The 24072-nt window shown below is 42.1% G+C and overlaps 1 protein-coding gene across 1 annotated transcript in view; it reads right to left on the bottom strand.

The window, feature by feature from the left end:
* CD38 (CD38 molecule) overlaps window positions 1-23184 on the bottom strand; it is a gene marked incomplete at both ends in the record, with an annotated part of 37972 nt that extends 14788 nt beyond the window's left edge. Inside the window, 3 exons of the mRNA XM_079700600.1 lie at window positions 323-458; window positions 2332-2461; window positions 22970-23184. Coding sequence (XP_079556726.1) covers window positions 323-458; window positions 2332-2461; window positions 22970-23184 — 481 coding nt within the window. The remainder of the gene's footprint in view (window positions 1-322; window positions 459-2331; window positions 2462-22969) is intronic.
* Window positions 23185-24072: the final 888 nt, after the last annotated feature.

Here is a 24072-nt window from a genome sequence, read left to right as displayed (position 1 = left end):
TAGAATTCTTTGGTCCTGAATGATGCCTTTATAGAAAGTAAAACACGAACAGTTCAGAAGCAGGCTACTCTTGCACTCAGAAATGAGGAAATCAGGAAGCATGAACAGCCCTAAACTCTGAAGTCAATTTTTCTAGAAGACATGAGTTGGTCTATGGAATGCTGTTTTACATGAGCCTGAGTTGTCATTAAGGGTATAGATGCCATCAGGGTGGGCACCTGTGGCTCCTTCCTCCACACTGACCTTCTGGGATCCCTAGCAGAGCTCAGGGCTCCTGCACCCTGCATGTCCCCAGGCGACCCCAAATGGACCAGATCCTCACCATAAGAGCCTGCACCTCCACACCAGCTAAGGTCATCTGCAATGTAACCCAGCAGTGTGTCTTCCAGGGTGAACATCTCTCGCCGGACCTTCGTGTACTGATGCGCCAACTCCTTTGATTTGCTCCAAAAGACTGTCTAAAAGAGAATAAACACAATCTATTATTGAGATCAATTTACTAAGTCAAAAAAACTCCACAGAATTTGCATCTTTTTAAATGAAAGAAAACATAGAAAACATCAGAATAAATCACCTATAGTAAGAGGTGTTGCGGGTTTCACGGATCTCTGTGTGTGAGAATGAGAGAGAGTACATGTGTGGAGGATGTGTGTGTGTGTGTGTGTGCGTGTGTGTGTTCTCTAGGTCATGATGTAAAATGAAGTTATTATTCTGGATTGCAGGGAAAAAAGTCTGAAAGCCACTGATCAAAATCTTATAATAAACCTAAGCTCCAAACACATCTGGGGGAGGCATTAGGTAGTTCCAAATTCCTAAAGTTCTCGGCAAAACAATTTTTTCTAAGCGCTATTTTCTGGGAAAAGTGCACTTTGATTCTTAAATAGCTCCATAACCCCTGCTTTTTTTCCCGAAATCTCCCCTATCCCCTTACAAAAAAAGGAAAAGAACAAATACAGTGAGTTTTTGCAGGGTCCCTTGTAAAGGTGCAGAAAGTCAAATTTCAGAACAATCTTCTGCTCCATGGATCTATTCATTCTTAGTAGGAGGCAGTGGAGGTTTGAAGCCGGGGCCCTGGAGTCATGCTGCCTTATGAAACCCAGCGTCACTGCTCACTGGCTGTCTGACCACGGACAACCAAAGAATTGCTAAGCCTCACAGTCCCCATCTGTAAAAGGTATCGATAATAATTGTAAGGAACCCCTGAGATGCTGAGGTGAAATGAGACAATGCAAATAAGGTGTTTGTCCCATGTCTGTGGGCAGTCACTTATTCAGCCAGTGTCCCCTGGTGATGATTTACCAGCAGCTACTCTGTGTTGGGCTTTGGGCTTGGTGTACCCACCAGAGTTCCATAGTCGCTCCAGCTCTAACAATGGGAGGAGACTGTAATTTGTGGCTGTCTTAAGGGCTTCGTGAAGATGATTTGGGGCACATTGATTGTTCACCTTAAACACTGACTTTAGAAAAGATGCACTCCATTACAGATCTTTTCCAGTATAATTAATGTATTAAAACCCAGGCCTCTATGGCTCTATGGCTCTATGGGCCATTTACATTTCAACTGGTCACTTTCAAGACCATCAAACTTGAGTAATCACTGGTCACCTAAACTTGCCAAGCCTCAGTTTTCTCTCTAGTGAAATGGGATTGCTGATGTCTGACCTACCTATTCCACAAGTTGACTGTGAAAACCTAACAGGATAAGGGTTCAGAAAGTCCTTTCTAAGCAAAAAAAGGCACTCAGCAAATGCAAAATGGCACTGTTATCATCATCATCATCATCACCATTGGAGGTCAGGGAGAGTTTTGCAATTCTATAAGGTGGATTATTTTTGTTTGGATTGGGTTGGGGTTTGTGTTCGGATTTTTTTTTTTTTTTTTGGTACGCAGGCCTCTCACTGTTGTGGCCTCTCCCTTTGCAGAGCACAGGCTCCAGACACGTAGGCCCAGCTGCCATGGCTCACGGGCCCAGGCACGTGGGATCCTCCTGGACCGGGGCACGAACCCGTGTCCCCTGCACCGGCAGGCGGACCCCCAACCACTGTACCACCAGGGAAGCCCCGTGTTTGGTTTGTTTTGCCTGATTTTTGGCTAACTCTCCTTTCCTCTTTCTCTGTCCCCAGTTCTCTCTCTTACCTCCAGTCCCCAGATGTTCTAAATCCCAATGACATCCTGGTCTCCCAATGGACCCCAAGCTCCCTCCCTGCCAACCATGACTACATCCTAATATACAGATTTTCCTCTTCCCTCATCCTTGTCAAAATGTGGCCCCATGACCTCTTCTCTTTAACTTTTATCTTCAGTTTTTAAATCCATAACTTGACCCAGTTACCTTGTCACAAGGCACAGTTTGATTCACCAGCTTCATCAGTGGGTGGTAGTCTTCCTCTGTCGCACTGCAGGGATCCTTAGAGATAAATGCATTCCTGAATGCCTCCCTGATCTTTTGGCAGTCTCCATCTCTTTGAGATAAAACATGGGAAATAAAATAAAAGATGAATAATTAGATTTCAAACATATGTTTAGAGCATAATTACCCCCCCAAAAAATCTGTGTGCCAAGTAAGTGGTTCATATACATCATCACGTCTCGTGTACAACAGTTTTATGAGATGAGCATCACCCTCCCTGCCCTACAAGGTCCCTGCACTCGTGGGGCTTACTCTCTGGTTAGAGAGACAGACAGTATACAAACAAGCAGATAAGCTAATGAAATAAGTATGGATTATGATAAGTATGCAGGAAATCAGTGGGGAATATTGAAGCAATGACCACTTTAGGGAGGCTGGTCTGGAGAGGGCTCCCTGAGACTAAATGTTGAGAAGGAGTGCATTCCAGACAGAGGGTGCTGCAAGTGCAAAGGCCCTGAGGCAGAAAAGAACTTGCTGATTTTGAGGAAGTGAGAAAAGAACAAAGGGAGAAGTGGTGAGAAATCAACAAAAATAATCAGTCTTTCAGACAAGGAAACAATTTCAAATTTTACCTAATTACCATGGGAAGGCAGTGGATAGTTTTAAGCACGGAAGTGGCCTCATCTGATTTTTGTTTTTGAAAATGTCACTCTGAAAAACTCTGTGCCAGCCCCAAAGATGGAGCAAAGTCTCTGAAATAGGAATTCCAACCCCAGGTCCTCTCCAAACAGCCCCTGGCAGTGAAAAGGCAGGCTGGCGAAGCAGCAGAGATGGAGGGGAGAGAGGGATGCTGGAGAAGATTGCAGCTGGACCTCCCCTTCTGTGCCTGTGTTAACTAGTGCACCTGAGCCCATCATTTCCTGGGGGGAAGGAAGTGGGTTTCCACTGAGAGTGCTCAGACACGGTTATCAGGACAAACTCCAGCCTTTGGACCCAGCATTCCAAGTACAGTACCAGGTCAGGTAGCTAAACCTGGGGGAGTAAAGACGAGCCCCTCGTTTTCTATTCCCTCTGAGCCTGCTCTGGCCCTGCAGGGCACTAACAAAGCAGCCATTCCAGATGGTCTTTTGCCTTCCCAACTCAGGCTGGCCAAGTCGAGTGGATTATTCCTCCTGATAAGCCAAGGAATCAGAGGATACCTGTGAGACACAGGGCCTTACACCAAAGCCACACTGTGTATATTGGAGACTCATCTTCTCAGTCCAAAATAGCTGCTCCAGTTCCAGCCATCATGACTACATTCTAGCCAGCAGGAAAGGTTAGGGAAAAGAAAGGGGACAAGAAAGGAGGAGAAGGAAGAGAAGGGAAAAGTAACAGCAGCAATGGGCATGTGCCAGCTGCCTTTTAAGGACAGGTGCTAGAAGATGTTCTTGCTATTTGCTCTTATCATATTTGCTAAAATGTAGTCATGGGCACACTTTGCTACAAGGAAAGATGAGAAATGCAGCCTTTAATGTTGATGGCCATTCCACATCAAAAAGTACAGTTTTACCACAATGAGATATCACCTCACACCTGTCAGAATGGCTTTCATCAAAAAGAACACAAACAACAAATGTTGGTGAGGATGTGGAGAAAAGGGAACCATCCTACACTGTTAGTGGGAATGTAAATTGGTACAGCCACTGCAGAAAACAGTACAGAGGTTTCTCAAAAAACTAAAAATAGGACTACAGTATGATCCAGCAATTCCACTTCTGGGGATATATCTAAAAAAAATCAAAAACACTAATTTGAAAAGATACATGCACCCCAGTGTTCACAGCAGCATTATTTACAAGTTCCAAGATATAGAAGGCCCTAAGTGTCCATCAACAGATGAATGGGTAAAGAAGATGTGGTGTATACATATACAAGGGAATATTACTCAGCCATGAAAAAGAATGAAATTTTGCCATTTGGAGCCATATGAATGGGCTTGGAAGGCATTATGCTAAGTGAAGTAAGTCAGACAGAGACAAATACTGTATGATCTCACTTATAAGTGGAATCTAAAAAATGCAACAAATGAGTGAATACAACAAAAAAGAAGCAGACCCACAGATACAGAGAATAAACTAGTGGTTACCAGTGGGGTGGAGGGACAGGCAATATAGGGGTGGGGGAGTGGGAGGTACAAACTATTGGATGTAAGGTAGACTCAAGGATGTATTGTACAACATGGGGATATAGCCAATATTTTATAATAACTGTACATGGAAAGAAACCTTTAAAACTTGCATAAAAAATTAAAATAAAAAACCCCCAAAAATTTAGAATAAAAAAATCATGAAAGCACAGTTTTAATTCTAGAGAAGGGACCGGCCTGCATGCTCTGTCCCAGGAAGGTACCACCATTGTCCCATTTTACTGATAAAGAGGAAACTTTAAGGCTGTGAATTTAACCAATGTGCCCGAGGTAACATGATCAGTAAGTGGTAAAGCGGGGCTGGACCCCAAATCTGTGGGAGCCTCCCACATGGCTACAGCCTTACGGGGCAGGCTATTAAACTGCTCCAGCCTGGTATCTTCATCTGTAAGGGGGAGAAAAGAATACTTCATGCCTGGGAAGTTTTGGAGGATTAAATGAGGTAACACTTGGCTTGTCCCCCGGCCATGGCTCTTTCATGGATGCCCCTCCCCTTCCCCAGCATGCATGGGACCATTCACCTGCATCACTGCTGGCCTGTGAAAGCTCTGGCGGGAAACCATTATCCACCTGGCTCTGCCCATACATTATATATTTAAGAGAAAAACGTGCTTACATTATGTACTTCGACATCAGTCAAAGTTTACGGGGCACCATCACGGGAAGTTTAGAGCAAAGGTGTTTGGCGGCTGTTTTACTTTAGAGGACCATGTTTTACTTCAATTAATGTAATGCAGTGGCCCTCTCAGGAATTCCCTGTTCTGATCCCAACTCCCTCGTAAACTCTTCTGCCTCCCTCCTCAGCCACAAAGAGTGCAAGAGGAGAGACATCTCCTTGATGTGGAAGGACAAGAGAATTTTCCACCACAAAAAAGCTGGCAGTTCAGCGAAATCACCACGTGCTGGGCACCTACCATATACCAGATGCTTTCACCACCAAAAACGGGAGAACTCACAGACCTCCAAGAAGATTTTTATGCTTTTTAGGTATATAGACCCCTTCAAGACACATTACCTTAAGAATTCAAGAAACCCCAGGTTAAAAATTAAACAGAGGGCTTCCCTGGTGGCGCAGTGGTTGAGAGTCTGCCTGCCGATGCAGGGGACGCGGGTTCATGCCGTGGTCCAGGAAGATCCCGCATGGCGCGGAGCGGCTGGGCCCGTGAGCCATGGTCGCTGAGCCTGCGCGTCCGGAGCCTGTGCTCCGCAACGGGAGAGGCCACAGCAGTGGGAGGCCCGCGTACAGCAAAAAAAAAAAAAAAAAAAATTAAACAGAGTTCCTTGTTTAGAAGGAGCAGAGTTTAGAACATCAGAGTTGAAACAGACCTTGGAAGAGTTTACAACTCACCCATCTTCCCTTTCACTGTCTGAGACCAGAGCCTCCTACATGCCCCAAAAGTAAGAGGAAATAGGGAGAGGTGATGAGAAGGTTGGGGGCAGGCTTTATGAAGCCACTTTTCATCCTTAAAATCTGGGGTGGGGGGATAAATTTGGAGTTTGGGATTAAAATATACACACTACTAGAAATAAAATAGATAACCAAGAGGGACCTACTGTATAGCACAGGGGACTATACTCAATATCTTGTAATAACCTATAATGGAAAAGAATCTAAAAAAGAATATATGTCTATACATATATACATATATAAGCAATCGCTTTGCTGTATACTTGACACTAACACGACATTGAAAATCAACTATATCTCAACAAAAATTTAAAAAAAATCAAAAGTAAACATTTCACCGTGGATGAGCAATAAGCATTTTAATTGGTAGATAGATAGAAAGATAGATGGATAGAAAGAAAGATAGATGGATAGAAAGAAAGATAGAGGGAATTCCCTGGTGGTCCAGTGGTTAGGACTCCATGCTTCCACTGCAGGGGGCGCGGGTTTGATCCCTGGTCAGGGAACTAAGATTCCGCATACAACGCTGCACAGCCAAAAAAAAAAAAAAGAAATATAGATAGATAAAAATAAAAAGAAATTAGGACAGAGGGTACAGGGATGTCAGCAGTACTCATTCATACATGTCATTGCAGACATGGGCCTCAAGTTCACAAGTATGGCTGGAAAAATGTGCCTTAATTTAGTTATTTTTATTTGCAAAGCCCACAGTCCTCATTTTTGTCCCCCTGGGTAGAGCACCGTTCCACCAAATCAAATGGCAGCCAAGCAAAAGCTGTTTCGAGTAAGCAGCCTGGTTTCAAGGAAGCAGAGGGCCTCAGGATCCCTGCGTCCTGCGGGGATGGAAGCAGATGTCTCTAGCTAAAGAGGCAGCGTGGGAGAAGTAAGAACCATTTCTGAGAGTTCAGTATCGTTCTTCTCTTCAATAGTTCCTCTGTTCCAAAATTAGAGGCTTTAATTGTGACTCTTCTAGGGCAGCCCCCCCTTCACTGTGAAGGGGATCGTGAGCCCAGCGGCTGCTCCTGAGAGCTCAGGCCATGCCTGTGGCCCCTCCTCATGGTCACCTGGCCCAGAGGGTTGTTGGGCATCACCGGGTCCTGTGAGCTCTGGTCGCACATGAGGATCCCCTGGAGAGCTTTGGGAAACACACAGTGCCTGGCTCTGGACCAACCAAGGCAGGATGAGGGAAGGGGAAGAGAGCAGAACCTGTAATTTTCCAAAAGCTTCCCATTCCCACCTCCTCCCAGACCCCTGGAAACAGCCCTCCTACTTCCTGTCTCAATGAATTTGAAGACTGTAGTTACCTCCTATAAGTGGACTCAGACAATATTTTTCTTTTTGTGACTGGCTTATTTCACTGAGCATAATTACCTCATGGTCTGTTCATGTTGTAACATGTGTCAGAATGTCCTTCTTTTTTCAGGCTGAATAACATTTCATCGTAGGTATTCACCACAGTTTGTTTATCTCTTCACCCATCATGGGCACTTGGGTTACTTCCTCCACCCATCCTTTCATTCCACAAATACTTACCGAGGGCCTACTGCTAGCTTCACAACAGACACAGGGCTAAAAAGATAAATACACACCATTTCTATCTTCAAGGCACTCATGTCAAGGTCTAGAGCAGACAAAGAACAAAACTCATTACAACTAAAGCACTGGTGGCTTGCCCAAGGCACTAAAATTTGCAAACACAATAAAGAGTAGAGCATTTTCTCATTTTCTACTACCAAGGTTAGAAAGAGATTTAAAAAAGAAAAACAAAAACTTGATTAAATGTGAATCAGTATCCTCATTTTGAGAATGATTTTTCTTTGTTTTCTCCCCCAATTGTTGTGACACACGCAAAATCGATATATGTTTGTAACCTCGGTGGGTTTCTCTTTGACTTTGGCTTTGCTTTCTTTGGTGGGTTCCAGAGTGATTAGTGATTTGTAGCCAACAAAAAGGAGATGCTTTATAGGGCGCCTGTGCTCAGCGGAATATAAAGCAGTCTTTGAACAAAGTTTTTATACAGAGCTTGGAATACTTTGGGTGATGTTTATTTTACATTAAGTGGGAAAAGTAGGCTTAAACATAGAGAAATAGAAAAAGAATGGCAAATAGAAAAAGAATGGCATCCTGACTTCAAACTATACTACAAAGCTACAGTAATTAAGACAGTGTGGTACTGGCATAAAAACAGAAAGATAGATCAGTGGATCAGGATAGAAAGCCCAGAGATAAACCCACGCACATATGGCCAACTTATCTTTGATAAAGGAGGCAGGAATGTACAGTGGAGAAAGGACAGCCTCTTCAATAAGTGGTGCTGGGAAAACTGGACAGGGACATGTAAAAGTATGAGATTAGATCATTCCCTAACACCATACACAAAAATAAGCTCAAAATGGATTAAAGACCTAAATGTAAGACCAGAAACTATCAAACTCTTAGAGGAAAACATAGGTAGAACACTCTACGACATAAATCACAGCAAGATCCTTTTGGACCCACCTCCTAGAGAAATGGAAATAAAAACAAAGATAAACAAATGGGACCTAATGAAACTTCAAAGCTTTTGCACAGCAAAGGAAACCATAAACAAGACCAAAAGACAACCCTCAGAATGGGAGAAAATATTTGCAAATGAAGCAACTGACAAAGGATTAATCTCCAAAATTTATAAACAGCTCATGCAGCTCAATAGAAAAAAAACAAACAACCCAATCCAAAAATGGGCAGAAGACTTAAATAGGCATTTCTCCAAAGAAGATATACAGACTGCCAACAAACACATGAAAGAATGCTCAACATCATTAATCATTAGAGAAATGCAAATCAAAACTACAATGAGATATCATCTCACACCAGTCAGAATGGCCATCATCAAGAAATCTAGAAACAATAAATGCTGGAGAGGGTGTGGAGAAAAGGGAACACTCTTGCACTGCTGGTGGGAATGTGAATTGGTACAGCCACTATGGAGAACAGTATGGAGGTTCCTTAAAAAACTAAAAATAGAACTACCATATGACCCAGCAATCCCACTACTAGGCATATACCCTGAGAAAACCATAATTCAAAAAGAGACATGTACCAAAATGTTCATTGCAGCTCTATTCACAATAGCCCGGAGCTGGAAACAACCTAAGTGTCCATCATCGGATGAATGGATAAAGAAGATGTGGCACATATATACAATGGAATATTACTCAGCCATAAAAAGAAACGAAACTGAGCTATTTGTAATGAGGTGGATAGACCTAGAGTCTGTCATACAGAGTGAAGTAAGTCAGAAAGAGAAAGACAAATACCGTATGCTAACACATATATATGGAATTTAAAAAAAAAAAAAATGTCATGAAGAACCTAGGGGTAAAACGGGAATAAAGACACAGACCTACTTGAGAATGGACTTGAGGATATGGGGAAGGGGAAGGGTAAGCTGTGACAAAGGGAAAGAGAGGCATGGACATATATACACTACCAAACGTAAGGTAGATAGATAGTGGGAAGCAGCCGCAGAGCACAGGGAGATCAGCTCGGTGCTTTGTGACCGCCTGGAGGGGTGGGATGGGGAGGGTGGGAGGGAGGGAGATGCATGAGGGAGGGGATGTGGGAACAGATGTATATGTATGACTGATTCACTTTGTTATAAAGCAGAAACTAATTAAAAAAAAAAAAAAAAAAAAAAAAGAAAAAGAATGGCATCAAACTGATCAGTGGAGTTGTCTCTGGGAAGAGAAATAAAGGGGAATTTCCGCTTTCATCCTATACTTTTCTGTTGGCTTACAACAGAAATGGATTCTTGTATTATGCAAGTAACCTAGAAAAGAAGAGGTTAAATTTTTTTAACTGAAGATCTGGTATGATGACAATCAATTTTTAAAAAGTGGAAAAAAACCCACAGTAATCAAACCATGTCTTAAAAATAATAATATCTTGTTGCTAGGAGTATAAGGGTTGCTTTGTGACCTTTTCTTCCCTATATTTTGAATGTTTCTATAATAAGCATATATTACAGTGGGGAGCATGGCAAAACTTTCATTTTCTTTTCAAGTTGCTTGAGCTGTTAGCCCAAGCATTTGAGACTCTTGGAAGGTCTTAGAACATGGGAACAGCTCAGGTCCAAACCCCCGTGGTCGCCACCTACCATTTCTGTGCCGTCTCCCACATCTCTGGGCCAAGAGGTGACATTTCTCATTCCTCATCTAGCTCAGTTCAACACCAGGGAGACTTAGTGTTGGTGACCCAGACCCATTTCTCAAGACCTAATGACATGAAATATGGGGTGAGGTGAGGGCTAGGGCCATGCACCTCTTCCAGGGCATCTTTCTTTCCACTTTAAAGACTTCCTTGCATCCTTAAGCAAAATCAGATTGTCAGATCACATTCTCACTTATCCCAGATAGTACCCAGAATCAAACTTTGTGAATAATTTCAAGGAGACGGGTCACCGAGAAGCTCAGACAAAGCAAGGACAGGTCGGGGCATCCTGTATAGCCCCCAGGGTCCATCCTGTCCTCCTTCCTGGCCCAGAATGATAGATGAAGTTACCAAATGAGGTTTTGCAAGGTTCCTCACACAGCCAGAAGGACTGAAATGATGAGGCATCTCCATTTTATTCTCTGGAGCACTCTATAGCTTCCATGATTTTTCAGGGACTCAAACCTCACACATACTGCATTTATTTTCTATCAGTGATCCTTTAACCAAGGACATCCTGCTGAGGGCACTCAAGAGATAAGTCTTTTCATTCTAATGAATATCACTAGTGCATCTGCCCAGAGGGCCAGTTGTCAAGGAGATCCCAGCAGCTCACTTGCCTTCCTTTAATTCCCTCAGGGGCATCCCTCTTCCTAAATAAGTAAAGCCAGCTACTTTAGCTCCTTCCTCCCTGGGGCCCAGCGAGCACCAGGTTGTATGTGTGTGGAGACAGTGGTGATGAAAAAGAGAAACTCAGCCCTTGACACGTGGGAGCTGGCCTGGCACTTGTAGGAAGTCCTTGGTGTTCTCCTGTGGACCACAACTCCAGGACAGTGACATCAGGTAAGGTCACTGTGTGACCAGGACAGCATGCCATGTGAACAGACAAAAGCAATGTCCAAACCGCACACACACAAATAAAGTGACCCAGTATCCATTCATTGTAGCTCCTATGAGTGACTGCTGCTTCTTTACCAATTACAGCTTCAGCTTTGTTTCATCCTTCCAGCCTGATAGATAAGATTTATTAAGATTTCCTATCACAGAATTACCCCCTTCCCCTCTGCTTCCTGGCAGCAAAGCCAGCCTCCTCGAACCTTTGCCAAATCTCATAAAATAAGCCTGAATCTTACAAGTCCTTTCTATCATCCTCAGACAGAGCCCTGCCCTGACCCTGTGGGTCCCCATGGTGAGCGCTCAGTCTTCTTGCAAAGAGCGATACACCCACCTTGTTCAACCACAGTGTAGTGGATGGTCTTGGGGTTTGGGGGAGGTATTGATGGTAACCCACAGTCTGAATGGGACATTACAGAATCGAAAGGCCTGTAAAAATCATCATCCCTTCATCAGTGTTTATGCCTGACAAGTTCCAGGAGCAGCTTCTGAAAGACATGATTTGTTAATAAGCAACTTTCCGTGTTGAGCTGGACGCTCAATCTGACAGCTGTTTTCTGTTTGCCTCCTTAACCGGCGACCTGGAGGCTCAATGCATGCAGGCTGGGCACAGATGTCAGGATTCAAGGTCACTGGGCTGTCCTCCCCCTTCCTCCCACTCAGCTCCTTCCAGCAGATGCCGTTACCTATTCCCGGAGAGCATTCCCTCTTGTTCACTTCCCACCCCTTCTCCCTACCTCTGACCCACCTAGGTAGGTTGTCTCCCGTGCCTAGAAGTCATGCTAGAAGGAGGAAGGAGGGGGCACGAACACCACAGAGCACTCACTGTGTCCCAGGCGCTGCGCTTGGTGCTCACCTTGTATGCATCCAGTTTAACTCTCACAACCAGCCCCACGGGGGGTAGGGGTACAATCCCCTGCTACTGAGGCTCAGAGCTTAGTAACTTGCCCAAAGCCAGTCAGCAAGTGGCACAGCTGCCTTAGGTCCGAACTCTGCTCTCCCTGCTAAGCAATGCTGCGTCCCACAGGAAATGTTAAATCACCTCCCTACCTATCCGCAGAACGAAGTGGGTCCTAACAGAAAGGAGAACCCAAGACCCCAGAGGGGTTGTCGTTTCCCTGTAGGTCACCTGAGAATTTGAAGACCAGAATAGGGACAGAAAGTAAGTGGAGTAAGAGGGGATGGGACAGAAAGCGTTAAAGTCTTATGCTAAAGCGAAGAAAACAAAAAAACAAACCCAAAAAAGATATATTTGGTGGTTAAATCCATTTTGTATGTTGTCAGCCTACTTGAGGCTTCATAACTCTGTAATGTCACCTCTCTCTAAACCTACATCCTTCCCATAAATGACAATTATATTTCAAAGTCCCCATCAATGCAGCAACATCACCTTCGTAATGTGTTGCTCCCTGGGGAAAGTGTTCACATCCCAAATCCTCTTTCCTAAAAGCACTTGAATCTCAAGGGGTAATTACACTCCGTCTGTGAATTTTCCTGCTGTTATGTCCTGCAGGGCAGCTTGTCTTGTACCAAAGAAAACGCGCAGGTTAACTCAGCTATGAAGTCTCAAATTTGAGGCTACTGGAAGCCTGCATTGAAGGTGAAGACTGCCACCTAGTGGAAGAAGGGAGTAATTGTCAGGGTTCACTGAGGCAATTAGGACTTCCCTAAGTAGGATCTTAAAATCAGACTCTTCCGGCTGAAGGAAAGCTCAGAAATCATTGATTCATCAATCTGGCAAATATTTATTGAGCATATACTATGTTCCAGGCGCATTTATGAGTAAGTAAGATACACCAGTGAACAAAATACACAAGGGTCTCTGTCCTGTGAGAATTCCATTCTACCAGAGCAAGACTGACAATAAACCAATTTTCAGCAAGACTGACAATAAAGATAATGAATGTTGTAGAGTATCCTAGAAATTGATAAATTCTATTAAAAAAAGGAAAAATAGAATAGGATAAGGGTGTCAGAGGTTATGGGGGAGGAGGTGTCTGTTTTTGGCATTAAACAAGGAGGATAGTAGATGACCTTTCAGCAAAGAATTGAAGGAAGCAAAGAAATTAGTCATACAGACATCCAAGCAAACAGCGTTCTGGGCAGAAGGAACAACCTTCCCAACAGCCCGAGTGCCTGGTGTGTTCAAGAAACAGTAGAGAAGCCAGTGTGGCTGGAGCAGAGTGAGCAAGGTGGACAATAGATAGAAATGAGGTCAGAAAAGTGATGCTGTCCCACTGAGCAGAGTTTCATAAGCTTCTACTCATGGTGAACTGAGGAGCCATAGAGGATACTGAGCACAGGAGGTACATGATATTACTTAAGTTTCAAAAGATTTCTCTGACTGCTTTGTTGAATATAGTCTGAAAGAGGGAACAGGCAGAGAACGGTAGACCAGTAATCCGGGCAAGTGCCCATGGTGATTTGGACCAGGGTGGTAGCAGTGGTGATGGTGAGAAGTGATAGATTCTTGATTCACTGTAAATTTCCTAACAGATAGGATGCATGGTGTTAGAGAAATAAGGAGTCAATGATAATTCCAGGGCTTGGGGCCTGAGACACTGGAAGGATGGGGTTGCCTTTAACTGAGATCGAGAAGGCTTTGCGTTGAGGTATTGATCAGGATACATAATATACTATGTAGTATATATTATAACATATGATATATATGAAATGCTACATATTATATACTATATATTAAAATTATATTCTACATATTATATCAAAGTGGGATATATACATATATATAATTATAGGAATGCAAAAATGGGAAATATTGAGCCATAAATTTAACAAACTATATGCAAGACTTGTACTCTGAAAACAAAACATTGCCGAGAGAAATTTTTAAATGACTAAGGAAATAGAGAGATATCCCATATTCATGGGTTGGAAGGCTCAATATTAAGATGTTAGCAAATCACAAATCAAAATTTCAGCATGCTTTGTTAAAAATACTGGCAAGTTGATTCTAAAATTTATGTGAAAATACAAGCTAACCAAAGCAATCAAAGGAAAAAAAAGCTGGAGGACTTATATTATTTGGCTTCAAGACTTGCTAAAGAGCTTCAGTGATCTAGACAATATAAGAGTTGTGAAAGGGTAGCTATAGATCAAGGAAATAGAACAGAGAGTTCAGAAAGAAACCCATACATACATGGTACTGTAGAGTGAATTTTGTGTCCCCCAAAATTTGTAAGTTGAAATCTATTTCCCAAGGTGATAGCATTTGGAGATGAGGCATTTGGGGTAATTAGGTTATGAGAGTGGAGCCATCATGAATGGGATTAGCATCCTTATAAAAGAGATCCAGAGAGCTCCCTCCTCCCTTCCTCCATGTGAAGACCCAGAGAGAAGGTGGCCATCTTTGAACTAGGAAGTAGGTTCTCAGCAGACACTGAATCTGCTGGCACCTTGATCTTGGACTTTCAGCCTCCAGAACTGTGAGAAATAAATTTCTGTTGTTCATAAGCCACCCAGTCTGTGGTGTTCTGTTATGGCACCTGGAATTGACTCAGACATGGTCAACTGACTTTCAGGAAAGGAGTCAAAGAGATTCAGTGGGGAAGAGAAAGCTTTGTCAATAAATGATACTACAGCAAATAGGTTTTTCATATGTGAAAAAAAATGAAATTGACCCTTATTTCACACCATACACAAAATTAACTAGAAATGGATCAAAGACCTAAAGCACAGTTATATAAGAAAAAATGAACAAGTTGGACCGTATAAAGATTTAAAAAACAAACTTTGTTTTTTAAAAGACTCCATTTAAGAAGATGAAAAGGCAAGTCATAAAGTGGAGGTAAATATTTTCAGGATACATCTGATAAAAGACTTGTATTCAGAATATATAAACCACCTACAACTCAATGATAAGAACTAAAACCTAATTTTTTTTTTAAGATTGGGAAAAGATTTGAATACATGCTTCAATAAGCCCATGAGATAATGTTCAACATCATTAGCCATGAGGAAAATGCAAATTAAAACCACCATTAAAATACCATGCAGGGCTTCCCTGGTGGTGCAGTGGTTGAGAGTCCGCCTGCCGATGGAGGGGACATGGGTTCATGCCCCGGTCCGGGAAGATCCCACATGCCGCGGAGCGGCTGGGCCCATGAGCCATGGCCGCTGAGCCTGCACATCCGGAGCCTGTGCTCCGCAACGGGAGAGGCCACAGCAGTAGGAGGCCCGCGTACCGCAGAGGAAAAGAAAGAAAAAAAAAAAAAACCACTGCAAACCCATCAGAACACTTCTAGCAAGGAAGAGTAACAACTAGAATATTCATACCCTGATAATGAACACATAAAACTATACAATTACCTTGTGAAACAGTTTAGTAGTTTCTTAAATAGCTAAACTACATGGTTCAGCTATTTCATTTTTGGACATTTACCCAGGAAAAATGAAACCACGTGTTCACACAGTAACTTGTACACTAATATTCATAGGAGCTTTATTCATAATACTGTATCCAAAAAGTGAATATAAGCCAAATGCCCATCAACAGATGAATGAATAAACAACTTGTGGTATATACAAACAATGGACAACTATTCATCAATAAAAGGGAAGGAACTATTAATACATACAACAACATGGGTGAATTCAAATATATTATGCCAAAACCATGAAAGAAGCCAGAGACAAAAGAGTATGTAGTATGTGATTCTGTTTATATAAACTTCCAAAAAAATGTAAAATAATGTCTACTAACAGAAGGTAGAGGTACCCTACTCAATGTCAAGACATTAGTAATTTAAACAATGTGGAGTGGTATAGAGAAAAATAGATCATAAAACAGATTAGAGCCCAGAAGTGAACTGATAAACCTGATATGCAACAGAAATGGCATTATAAAGCCCTTGATAAAGGATGGATTATTTGATAATTGGTACTCGCACAACTGACTATCCATCTGTAGGGAAAAAAATGAAATTAGGTTCCTACTTTATACCACACACAAAAATATATTCCATATGGATAAAACGCTTAATGAAAATCAAACATTTAATATTTTTAGATTATATGTGACACTTTTGTTGCCTCTGGTAGAAAATAAGTTCTTAAATAACACACAAAAGGCACAACTATAAAAGATAAATATGATTACATTAAAATCTTCAGTAAGACAAAGGACCCAATAAATAAAGTCAAGAGTCAAACCACAGATTGGGAGAACATATTTGCAATCCACATAACTGACAAAAAATTAGAATCCTGAATGTATAAAGAAGAAAAACAATTCAATACAAAAACAGTCAAAAGACAAAAATAGGCATTTCACAAAAGAAACCAGAATACCAATAAACACATTAAAAAATGATCAATTATGTTAGTAATCAGGGAAACAAAAATTAGAGCCACAAAGAGATGAGTAAAATTGTTTGACAATTCCAAGTGCTGGTGAGGAGGTACAGTAACAAACAGTAAATTCACACTGCTTTTGTGAAAGGAAGTTGATACCACAGAGTTGGAGACCTGTTTGGCCATATGTAATGTGGCAGACACTGTTGCTTCCCAACCCAAATGGATATTCCCCACCCTTCTTCCCTACTGACAAAGCATGTCTCCTATTATAGTGATTCCAAATATCAAATACGCACTTTGCAAGCCTCCTCTACAGTTTGGGCAGCCATGTGGGCCAATTCTGGCTAATGAGATTCAAGGGGAAGCACAGAGGCAGTTGAGGAAGGGCTTCTGGGAAAGATGCTATTCCCGGATAAAGAGACTTGCAAGGAGGGCACTCTTGCCCATCCTCCTGCTCTCTGTTCCTGGGTATCACTCTCTAAGGACATAATGCCTGGAACTGCAGATGCCACCTTGTGACAAGAAGCTCAAGGATGAAAGCCACCCTAGGGAGATGGAGGAGTGAAAGGTCCTAGGCCATCAGTGAGCTGATGAATCTACCAAGGACCACCCCAATTCTGATATCTTGTCATGTGTATATATAAAAAATCTCTTGCTTTAAACCTCTTATAGTTGAGTATTCTTTTACTTGCAGCCAAAAGCATCTTAATTGGTACACCCATTGTTATGGGATAAATTGTGTCCCCTAAAAGATGTTGAAGTCCTAACTCCCAGTCCCTCAGAATGTGACCTTATTTGGAAATAAGATCTTTGCAGAAGATCAGGTTAAGATGAGAGTAAGGGTGACCCTTAATCCAATATGACCAGTGTCCTTAGAAAAGGAGGAAACTTGGACCCAGAGACAGACACACACAGAAGGAAGAACATGTGAAGACACAGAAAGAACATCATCTGCTAGGCAAGGAATGCCCGAGGCTTCTAGAAATGAGAGAGTCAGGTAACAGAGTCTTCCTCACAGCCCTCAGAAAGAGCCAACACTTCTGACACCTTGGTTTCAGACTTCTGGCCTCCAGAAGTGTGAGACAATAAATGTCCACTGTTTAAGCCACCCAGTTTGTGGTATTTTGTTATGACAGCTCTAGCAAATTAATACACCCAGTAAAGGTGAAAATGACATACTCTATGAATTTGGAATTCTGCCTCTAGGTAAACATCTTAGAAAAAAATCATAAGCGCAAGTAGACATGTATGTTTTAGCATTGTGTATGTCAGCAAAAACTGAGAATAAGGGAATCTGTTAATAAGTGTAGGTTACGATCATTCAGCAGGGTACTACACAGCAGTTAAAATTAATGAACTAGTGCTCATATAGCAACATGAATAAATCTCTAAAATAATGTAATCGAAATCACCAAAACATATTGATAAGTGGAAAAAGCAAAGGTTATTCTACAGGGCAAAAACACAAAATAAATACAAATTAAAATTAAAATTCAGTAACATCTTCCCTTATCAGATTGGCAAAAATCAGAAAGTTTGAAAACATCTTGTGTAGTGAACGTATGAGGAAATAAACTCTCATTGCCTCATGAAGAGAATTGCCTCATAAAGAGAAATCTGGCTATGTTTTCAAAATGTAAAATGGTATATTTTTTGACTTAGTGATTCTGCTTCTAGGATTCTATCTTACATCTCCAAGTATTTTATTGCAGCATGGTTTGCAATATATTGCAAAAGTTTTAAAACAACCTAAATGTCCATCAGTACAAGTCTAGAATATGGTAAATCTAGACAAGGGAATATTATTAGAATGAGACAGAACTACATTGATAATCAAGATAAACTGTTAAGTGGAAAAAAAGTGAGACAGAGAAGAGAGGATGTGTATAGAAAAGAAGAATATATGAATATACGCTTATACAGTCAGAGAACATTTCTAGAAAGATACAAGTGAAACAAGTAGTATTTGCCTCTGAGAAAGAAGAAAAGAAAATTGAGGGAAGAGGTATTTTGATTTTTATCTATAGCATGTTATTTCTTTAAAAACTAGGGAATAAAAGATCTGACAGAAATATGACAAAAGTTTTATTGTCTGTTAATTCTGCACGATGTGTAAATGGCTAGTTGTAACATTGTTCTATGAATATTTCAGTGCATTTAACATTTTCATAATTTAACATGTTTAATTTTTTAAGAAAAGAATGGAGAGGAGATATGACCAGGGCAATAAGGAATATTGAAGAAGGAGAAAGTAGTCCCTTGAATGGGAAGAATGAAGAAAACTAGACCTGTCAAATACAAAAAGTACAATTTTTAGGTGTAAAGGGATATGTTCGGGCTTCCCAGGTGGCGCCGTGGTTGGGAGTCCGCCTGCCGATGCAGGGGACGCGGGTTCGTGACCTGGTCCGGGAGGATTCCACATGCCGCGGAGCGGCTGGGCCCATGAGCCATGGCCGCTGAGCCTGCGCGTCCGGAGCCTGTGCTCCGCAGCGGGAGAGGCCACAGCGGTGAGAGGCCCGCAAAACGGCAAAAAAAAAAAAAGGGATATGTTCATAACCTTGGTTTCCCAAGCACCTTTTAAAATTTTTACCAAGAAGTATTAAAACATGAAATCAGATCCCCAAAATGCAATTAATTGTCTTTCATCTAAGTCTCACATACTCCTTTGTAGTTTTAAATCTCTCCCAGTTTCAACTGTATGTCTTCTGTCTTTCTTTACTCTTAAAGAATCCCCAAGGAGATTTCATTACTGCTCTAGACAACTTAATTCATAAACAGATGTCTACTCCTAGAAACCAAGATAATGCAGGAAGCAATTTTATTATGAATTTCACAATATTTACACCATGAGGTACCAAAACCAGAAATGACTTTATAACATTTGCTTGTTAGTCATAATAAGAGAAAACAAACCTTTGAACTATATCAAGACAAATATGGACCATGGCCAAGTAACTGCGTTGGGGGAATTGTTAATATCTCTTCAAATCAAGCTTTACTAATTGTTTCAAAACATCCAAAGACTAAAGATGTAGGCAACTTTCTGCTATGTGGATATGTCATGTTTGATACAGCACGTAAGAAGTGGAGAATTAAATTTAGCAATTCTTGAAATGCCTCATTATGGAAGAAATTTGAATTATGTCTATAAAACTACTAAGCTGAAGCCATTCATTTAAGCAGGTATATAGCCTCCTTTTGTGAAGCTCCTTACTTTTTTTTTTTTAATTGTGGTATGCCCCACTATTTAGAATTCCACTAGGGAGATTAAGTGATTTTGTTTTCTTCACTATATTTTAAAAATATTTTTCCAAGTATTCTAAAATGGGCATGTTTTACTTTTATAATTAGAAAAAAATGTCATTGGAAGAAAAAAGAATGTTATTTTCATGCTCTATTTATTCTTCAAGTTTCTGACCTCAGTTTTCACTTTACTTTTTGTCTTTAATAACAAGATTCTCATCATCCCCCCCCTCTTCCAGAGCAGGTATTTACTGGTGATATTTTTTTGAAAAAGATGAGCCCCCATTCCCCACTCATATCAACTATGAAAACTCGTGGATATAATCAACTCTTCCCTTCCAAGCCCTTAGTCTTTGAAACACACACACACACACACACACACACACACACAGGAAAACAATTCTTGATTCATCTCTCATTCAGTTTCCTGTTTTGTTCTCACCATCTTGCATCTGTTCTTTCCACCACAGTTCATTTAAAGAAAATTTTGTCCTGGTTGTCTTCTAACCTGATCTAGGTCTAAGACAAGAAATAGATCTTTAACGGCAAGAAAAAATGCATGACCACTTCGAAATTCATTTATTGCAAAAAATCTCTTAACTGACCAGTATTTAACTGAACCACTTTCTGTTCTCTCTGTACAAGTTGCCTATCTCCCCAAGAACTTTCATTTTCCTTCACTTGGTTGTTTATTTACCTATTCTTGAATATGTTTATGCTTGTTGTTTTTGCTTTAATTATATGCTTTCATTAAGTTGTTCATAAATAAATTGGATAAGTGGAAAAAGAAAAAAACATGTTTTCTATGAAAACTAAGTTGAATTTTTTGGTAAAAATGACCCAGGTGAGTCACTTTAAAAATGTTGCTGAATTTGATATTGGTAGGACAATTGTCAAAGACCTTAGGAAACTGTAGAAATCTAGAAGCATTCTTTTTTTCATATATATAAATTTACTTATTTTATTTTTGGCTGCATTGGGTCTTCATTGTCACATGCAGGCTTTCTCTAGTTGGGCTTTCTCTAGTTGCTGCAAGCAGGGACTACTCTTCGTTGTGGTGCACGGGCTTCTCATCACGGTGGCTTCCCTTGTTGAGGAGCAAGGGCTCTGGGTGCACGGGCTTCAGTAGCCGTGGCACGTGGGCTTAGTAGTTGTGGCTCGCAGGCTCTAGAGCGCAGGCTCAGTAGTTGTGGCACATTGGCTTAGTTGTTCCGCAGCATGTGGGATCTTCCAGGACCAGGGATCGAACCTGTGTCCACTGCCCTGGCAGGCAGATTCCTAACCACTGCACCACCAGGGAAGCCCAGGAAGCATTCTTTTTTTTTTTTTTTTTTTTTTTTTTTTTGCATTCTTTACTTAGACAACTTCTCAGTGGACTTTAAAGAAGCTGGCTCTCAAACCCCAATTTCTTCCATCTTGAATCCCTCCTTATCCATCCAACCAGCACACTATTTCTGCTCTCCTTTCCAGCAAGACCCCTGGTGAGAGCTGTCTATGTACAGTCTCCAATCCCTCTCTTCCCATCTTTTTCTTGAATCCATTCCAGACAGGCTTTCACCATGACCATTCTTCTAAAACTGATCTTGTCAAAGTCATCAATCCATTGGTCAATTTTCAGTTTTCATCTTACTTAACCAGTCGGAATCACTTGAATAAGACAATTAACACTTCCTCCTTATAAAACATCTGCTTGAATTTTTATGCACAGTTGACTTCCACATTTATATCTCCAGCCCAGACCTCTCCCTAGTACCCTAGACTCATAGAAACCAGCTTCCTATTCAATATCTGCACTTGAATGACAATGGACATTGCAAAACTAATATGTACAAAGCCAGACCCGTGGTTCCTTTCCCAACTTGCTTCATCCCAGTCTTTCCCTTTTTGATAAATGGAAATTCATTTTTCTGGTAACTCAGCCCACAAATCTTGGAGTTTTTGTTGTTTCTTCTTTTTCTCTACCATCCCATACACAAGTCCATAGCAAATCACATGGAATCTACTTTCAAAATGTATCCAGAATATTTCCCCTTCTCATCACCATCCATCACTATCCAAGTCGCAGTCACCTCTCACCTGAACTGCTACAAGAACTCTAAATGGCCTCCATGCTTCTGTCCTTGCCCCACTACCATCTATTTTCAACCCAGCAGCCAGAAGGATCCCTTTAATAAGGTGTCAGACAGTGGTACATGCTCTATACATTACTATTCATCACTAGTGGATGTATCCTATATCCTAAGGACAAAAAGAACCATAAAGACATTTAGATATTTTGTTAGTAATAATAATAAAAATACATACATATAATTATTTGTATATATGAAAGCAAATACATAATTATGTTAATGTTATTAGGAACCAAGCTTTTTAGGGTCAGAGAAAAGAGATACAAACATAAAATTTAGGAATTCCCTGGTGCGTCTCAGGGCTCATCCCCTGGGATCGCGGGTGTTTGGAGGCAGAACTGATCTCAGGCACACGACGAAAATCACGGCTCCCCTGCCCGCCTTTGGCAGCCTGAGAAGCAACTCTTTACTTCCCAGCTTATTCTGCTTTATGTACAACTTCGAAAACTGAGTTTTCTGGGTGAAACCAAGCCCTGAGAATAGAAGTCAAGAAAGCGTTTCACTATGGGGAGAGATTAGAAGCTAGCTGGGAGAGGCCCCGAGGAACCTTCCGGAAAGTTCCGTAGACTTATGTGGGTGGTGTTTTTAGGATTCTGGGTGCAGGTGTTTTTAGAATCTGAACGGATTCATTAAGCAGATGCGCTATACCGTGTGTTTATCTTTAAAATTTTTTTAAGTTGTTACTGCTTTGTTTTGGTTTGTTATTGGATGCTGTGGTCACATTCATTTCAGGGCGCACAAAAAGACTCGGGATGCTGTTTTATAGTAATGAATGAAACTAACTTCAGTGATCGGGCCCTTCAGACACCATCCTCCCACCTCAGGCTCCGCAAGCCACTTCACCAGGTGTTTGTAACTGTCCGGGGCACTTTTGGGTCAGAGATGGCGAACGCAAACCCCATGAAATGTAGGAAACGCCAGCAACTCCCCGGCTTCCTGGCCGAGTGGGGCTGCGGTCCCAAATGGGGCCGGGCTCCGGGCGTCTCTGACAAGTGTCCACCAGTTGAGCGCAAGGGCCAAGGAGCAGCACGCTCGCTACCGCCCGCCTGCACCTCTGGGGACTGGCGCACGGACTCTCGAGCCCGGACTCCCTACTCAGCACTGCCCCGCGGGCTCTCAGCTGACTCGGAACAGTCGGTGCTTTGTTTCAGGCAATCCAGACGGCTACTCGGAGCGCACTGTCCGGCTGTGCCCAGCTGTGCCCAGCCACCACAGCGCGCGGTGCCCCGCCATGCGCCAAAGACGCCAACTCACCTGAACTCCGGCTGCAGCAACTGCTTGTAGTTGTAGCATCGCTCCAGGACGATTTCTTGAAAATGGGCAGTGGTGCCCGTCCCATTCCACTTCATGTGCTCGGACGAGCGGCGCCACATCCGGACTCCGACCACCACCGCGATGACCCCCACCACCAGAAGACACAGAAACATGCAGAGACAGATCTTGGCTTTCTTGGGTCTGCGGTCGGCCATGGGGTCCAACGCGGGTCGCCCGTGGGGAAGTTGGAGAAGAGGCTGCTGGAGGCTGGGCAGGCAGGGAGGAGAGAGCTAGCTCGGTTCTGAAACTGCACTTCCCCTTTATCTCTCACTTGCCTTTTCTCCGCTTCCTTTCCCACCCCCATCCATCCCCTCCTTCAAAGTTCTTCGATCGCGGTCGCTCGACCAACAAGGATTTCAAGGTCTTAAAAAGCCTTCGTGACCACCTAGAGGGGTGGGATAGGGAGGGTGGGAGGGAGGGAGACGCAAGAGGGAAGAAATATGGGAACATATGTATATGTATAACTGATTCACTTTGTTATAAAGCAGAAACTAACACACCATTGTAAAGCAATTATACTCCAATAAAGATGTCAAATAATAATAATAATAATAATAATAATAAAGCCTTCAGCACCTACTACAGCCGTTCACTTCCCAACTCCTGAGCAGAGAGCCACCAGTTTGACCTTACTTGGCAGGCACTCAAAGAACAGACAGAATACAGCCTTATACTCCTCAGTCGGCTCCCTTTATCAAGCCGCACTTTACACTTTACCCACACCTGCTTCCTGGACAGTGTCAAGGCGACTGTCTGCCTCCGTACCTGTGTACATGCAATGCCTTCTGCCCGCAAAGGAAGGCTCTACCTCTACTTATAATGTTGAGGAATACCTGCTCAGCGCCCTGTAAAGGCTCTACTTAAGCCTTCTCTCCATCGGCATCAGATTAAGCTATGGGTTCAAACTGAGCTCTGGCTGGGTGATGTGGGGTAAGTTACTTGACCTCTCTGTGCTTCAGATGTAAAGTGGACACCATAGCAGTACTCACTTCATGGGGCTGTTATGAGGATTAAATGAGCTCATATTTACGAAGTGTTTAGCC

This window comes from Hyperoodon ampullatus, assembly GCF_949752795.1.
Source record: "Hyperoodon ampullatus genome assembly, chromosome: 1".
Taxonomy (NCBI): Eukaryota; Metazoa; Chordata; class Mammalia; order Artiodactyla; family Ziphiidae; genus Hyperoodon; species Hyperoodon ampullatus.
The sequence above is the reverse complement of the archived record's forward strand: the minus strand, read 5'-3'. Positions and strand labels throughout refer to the sequence as shown.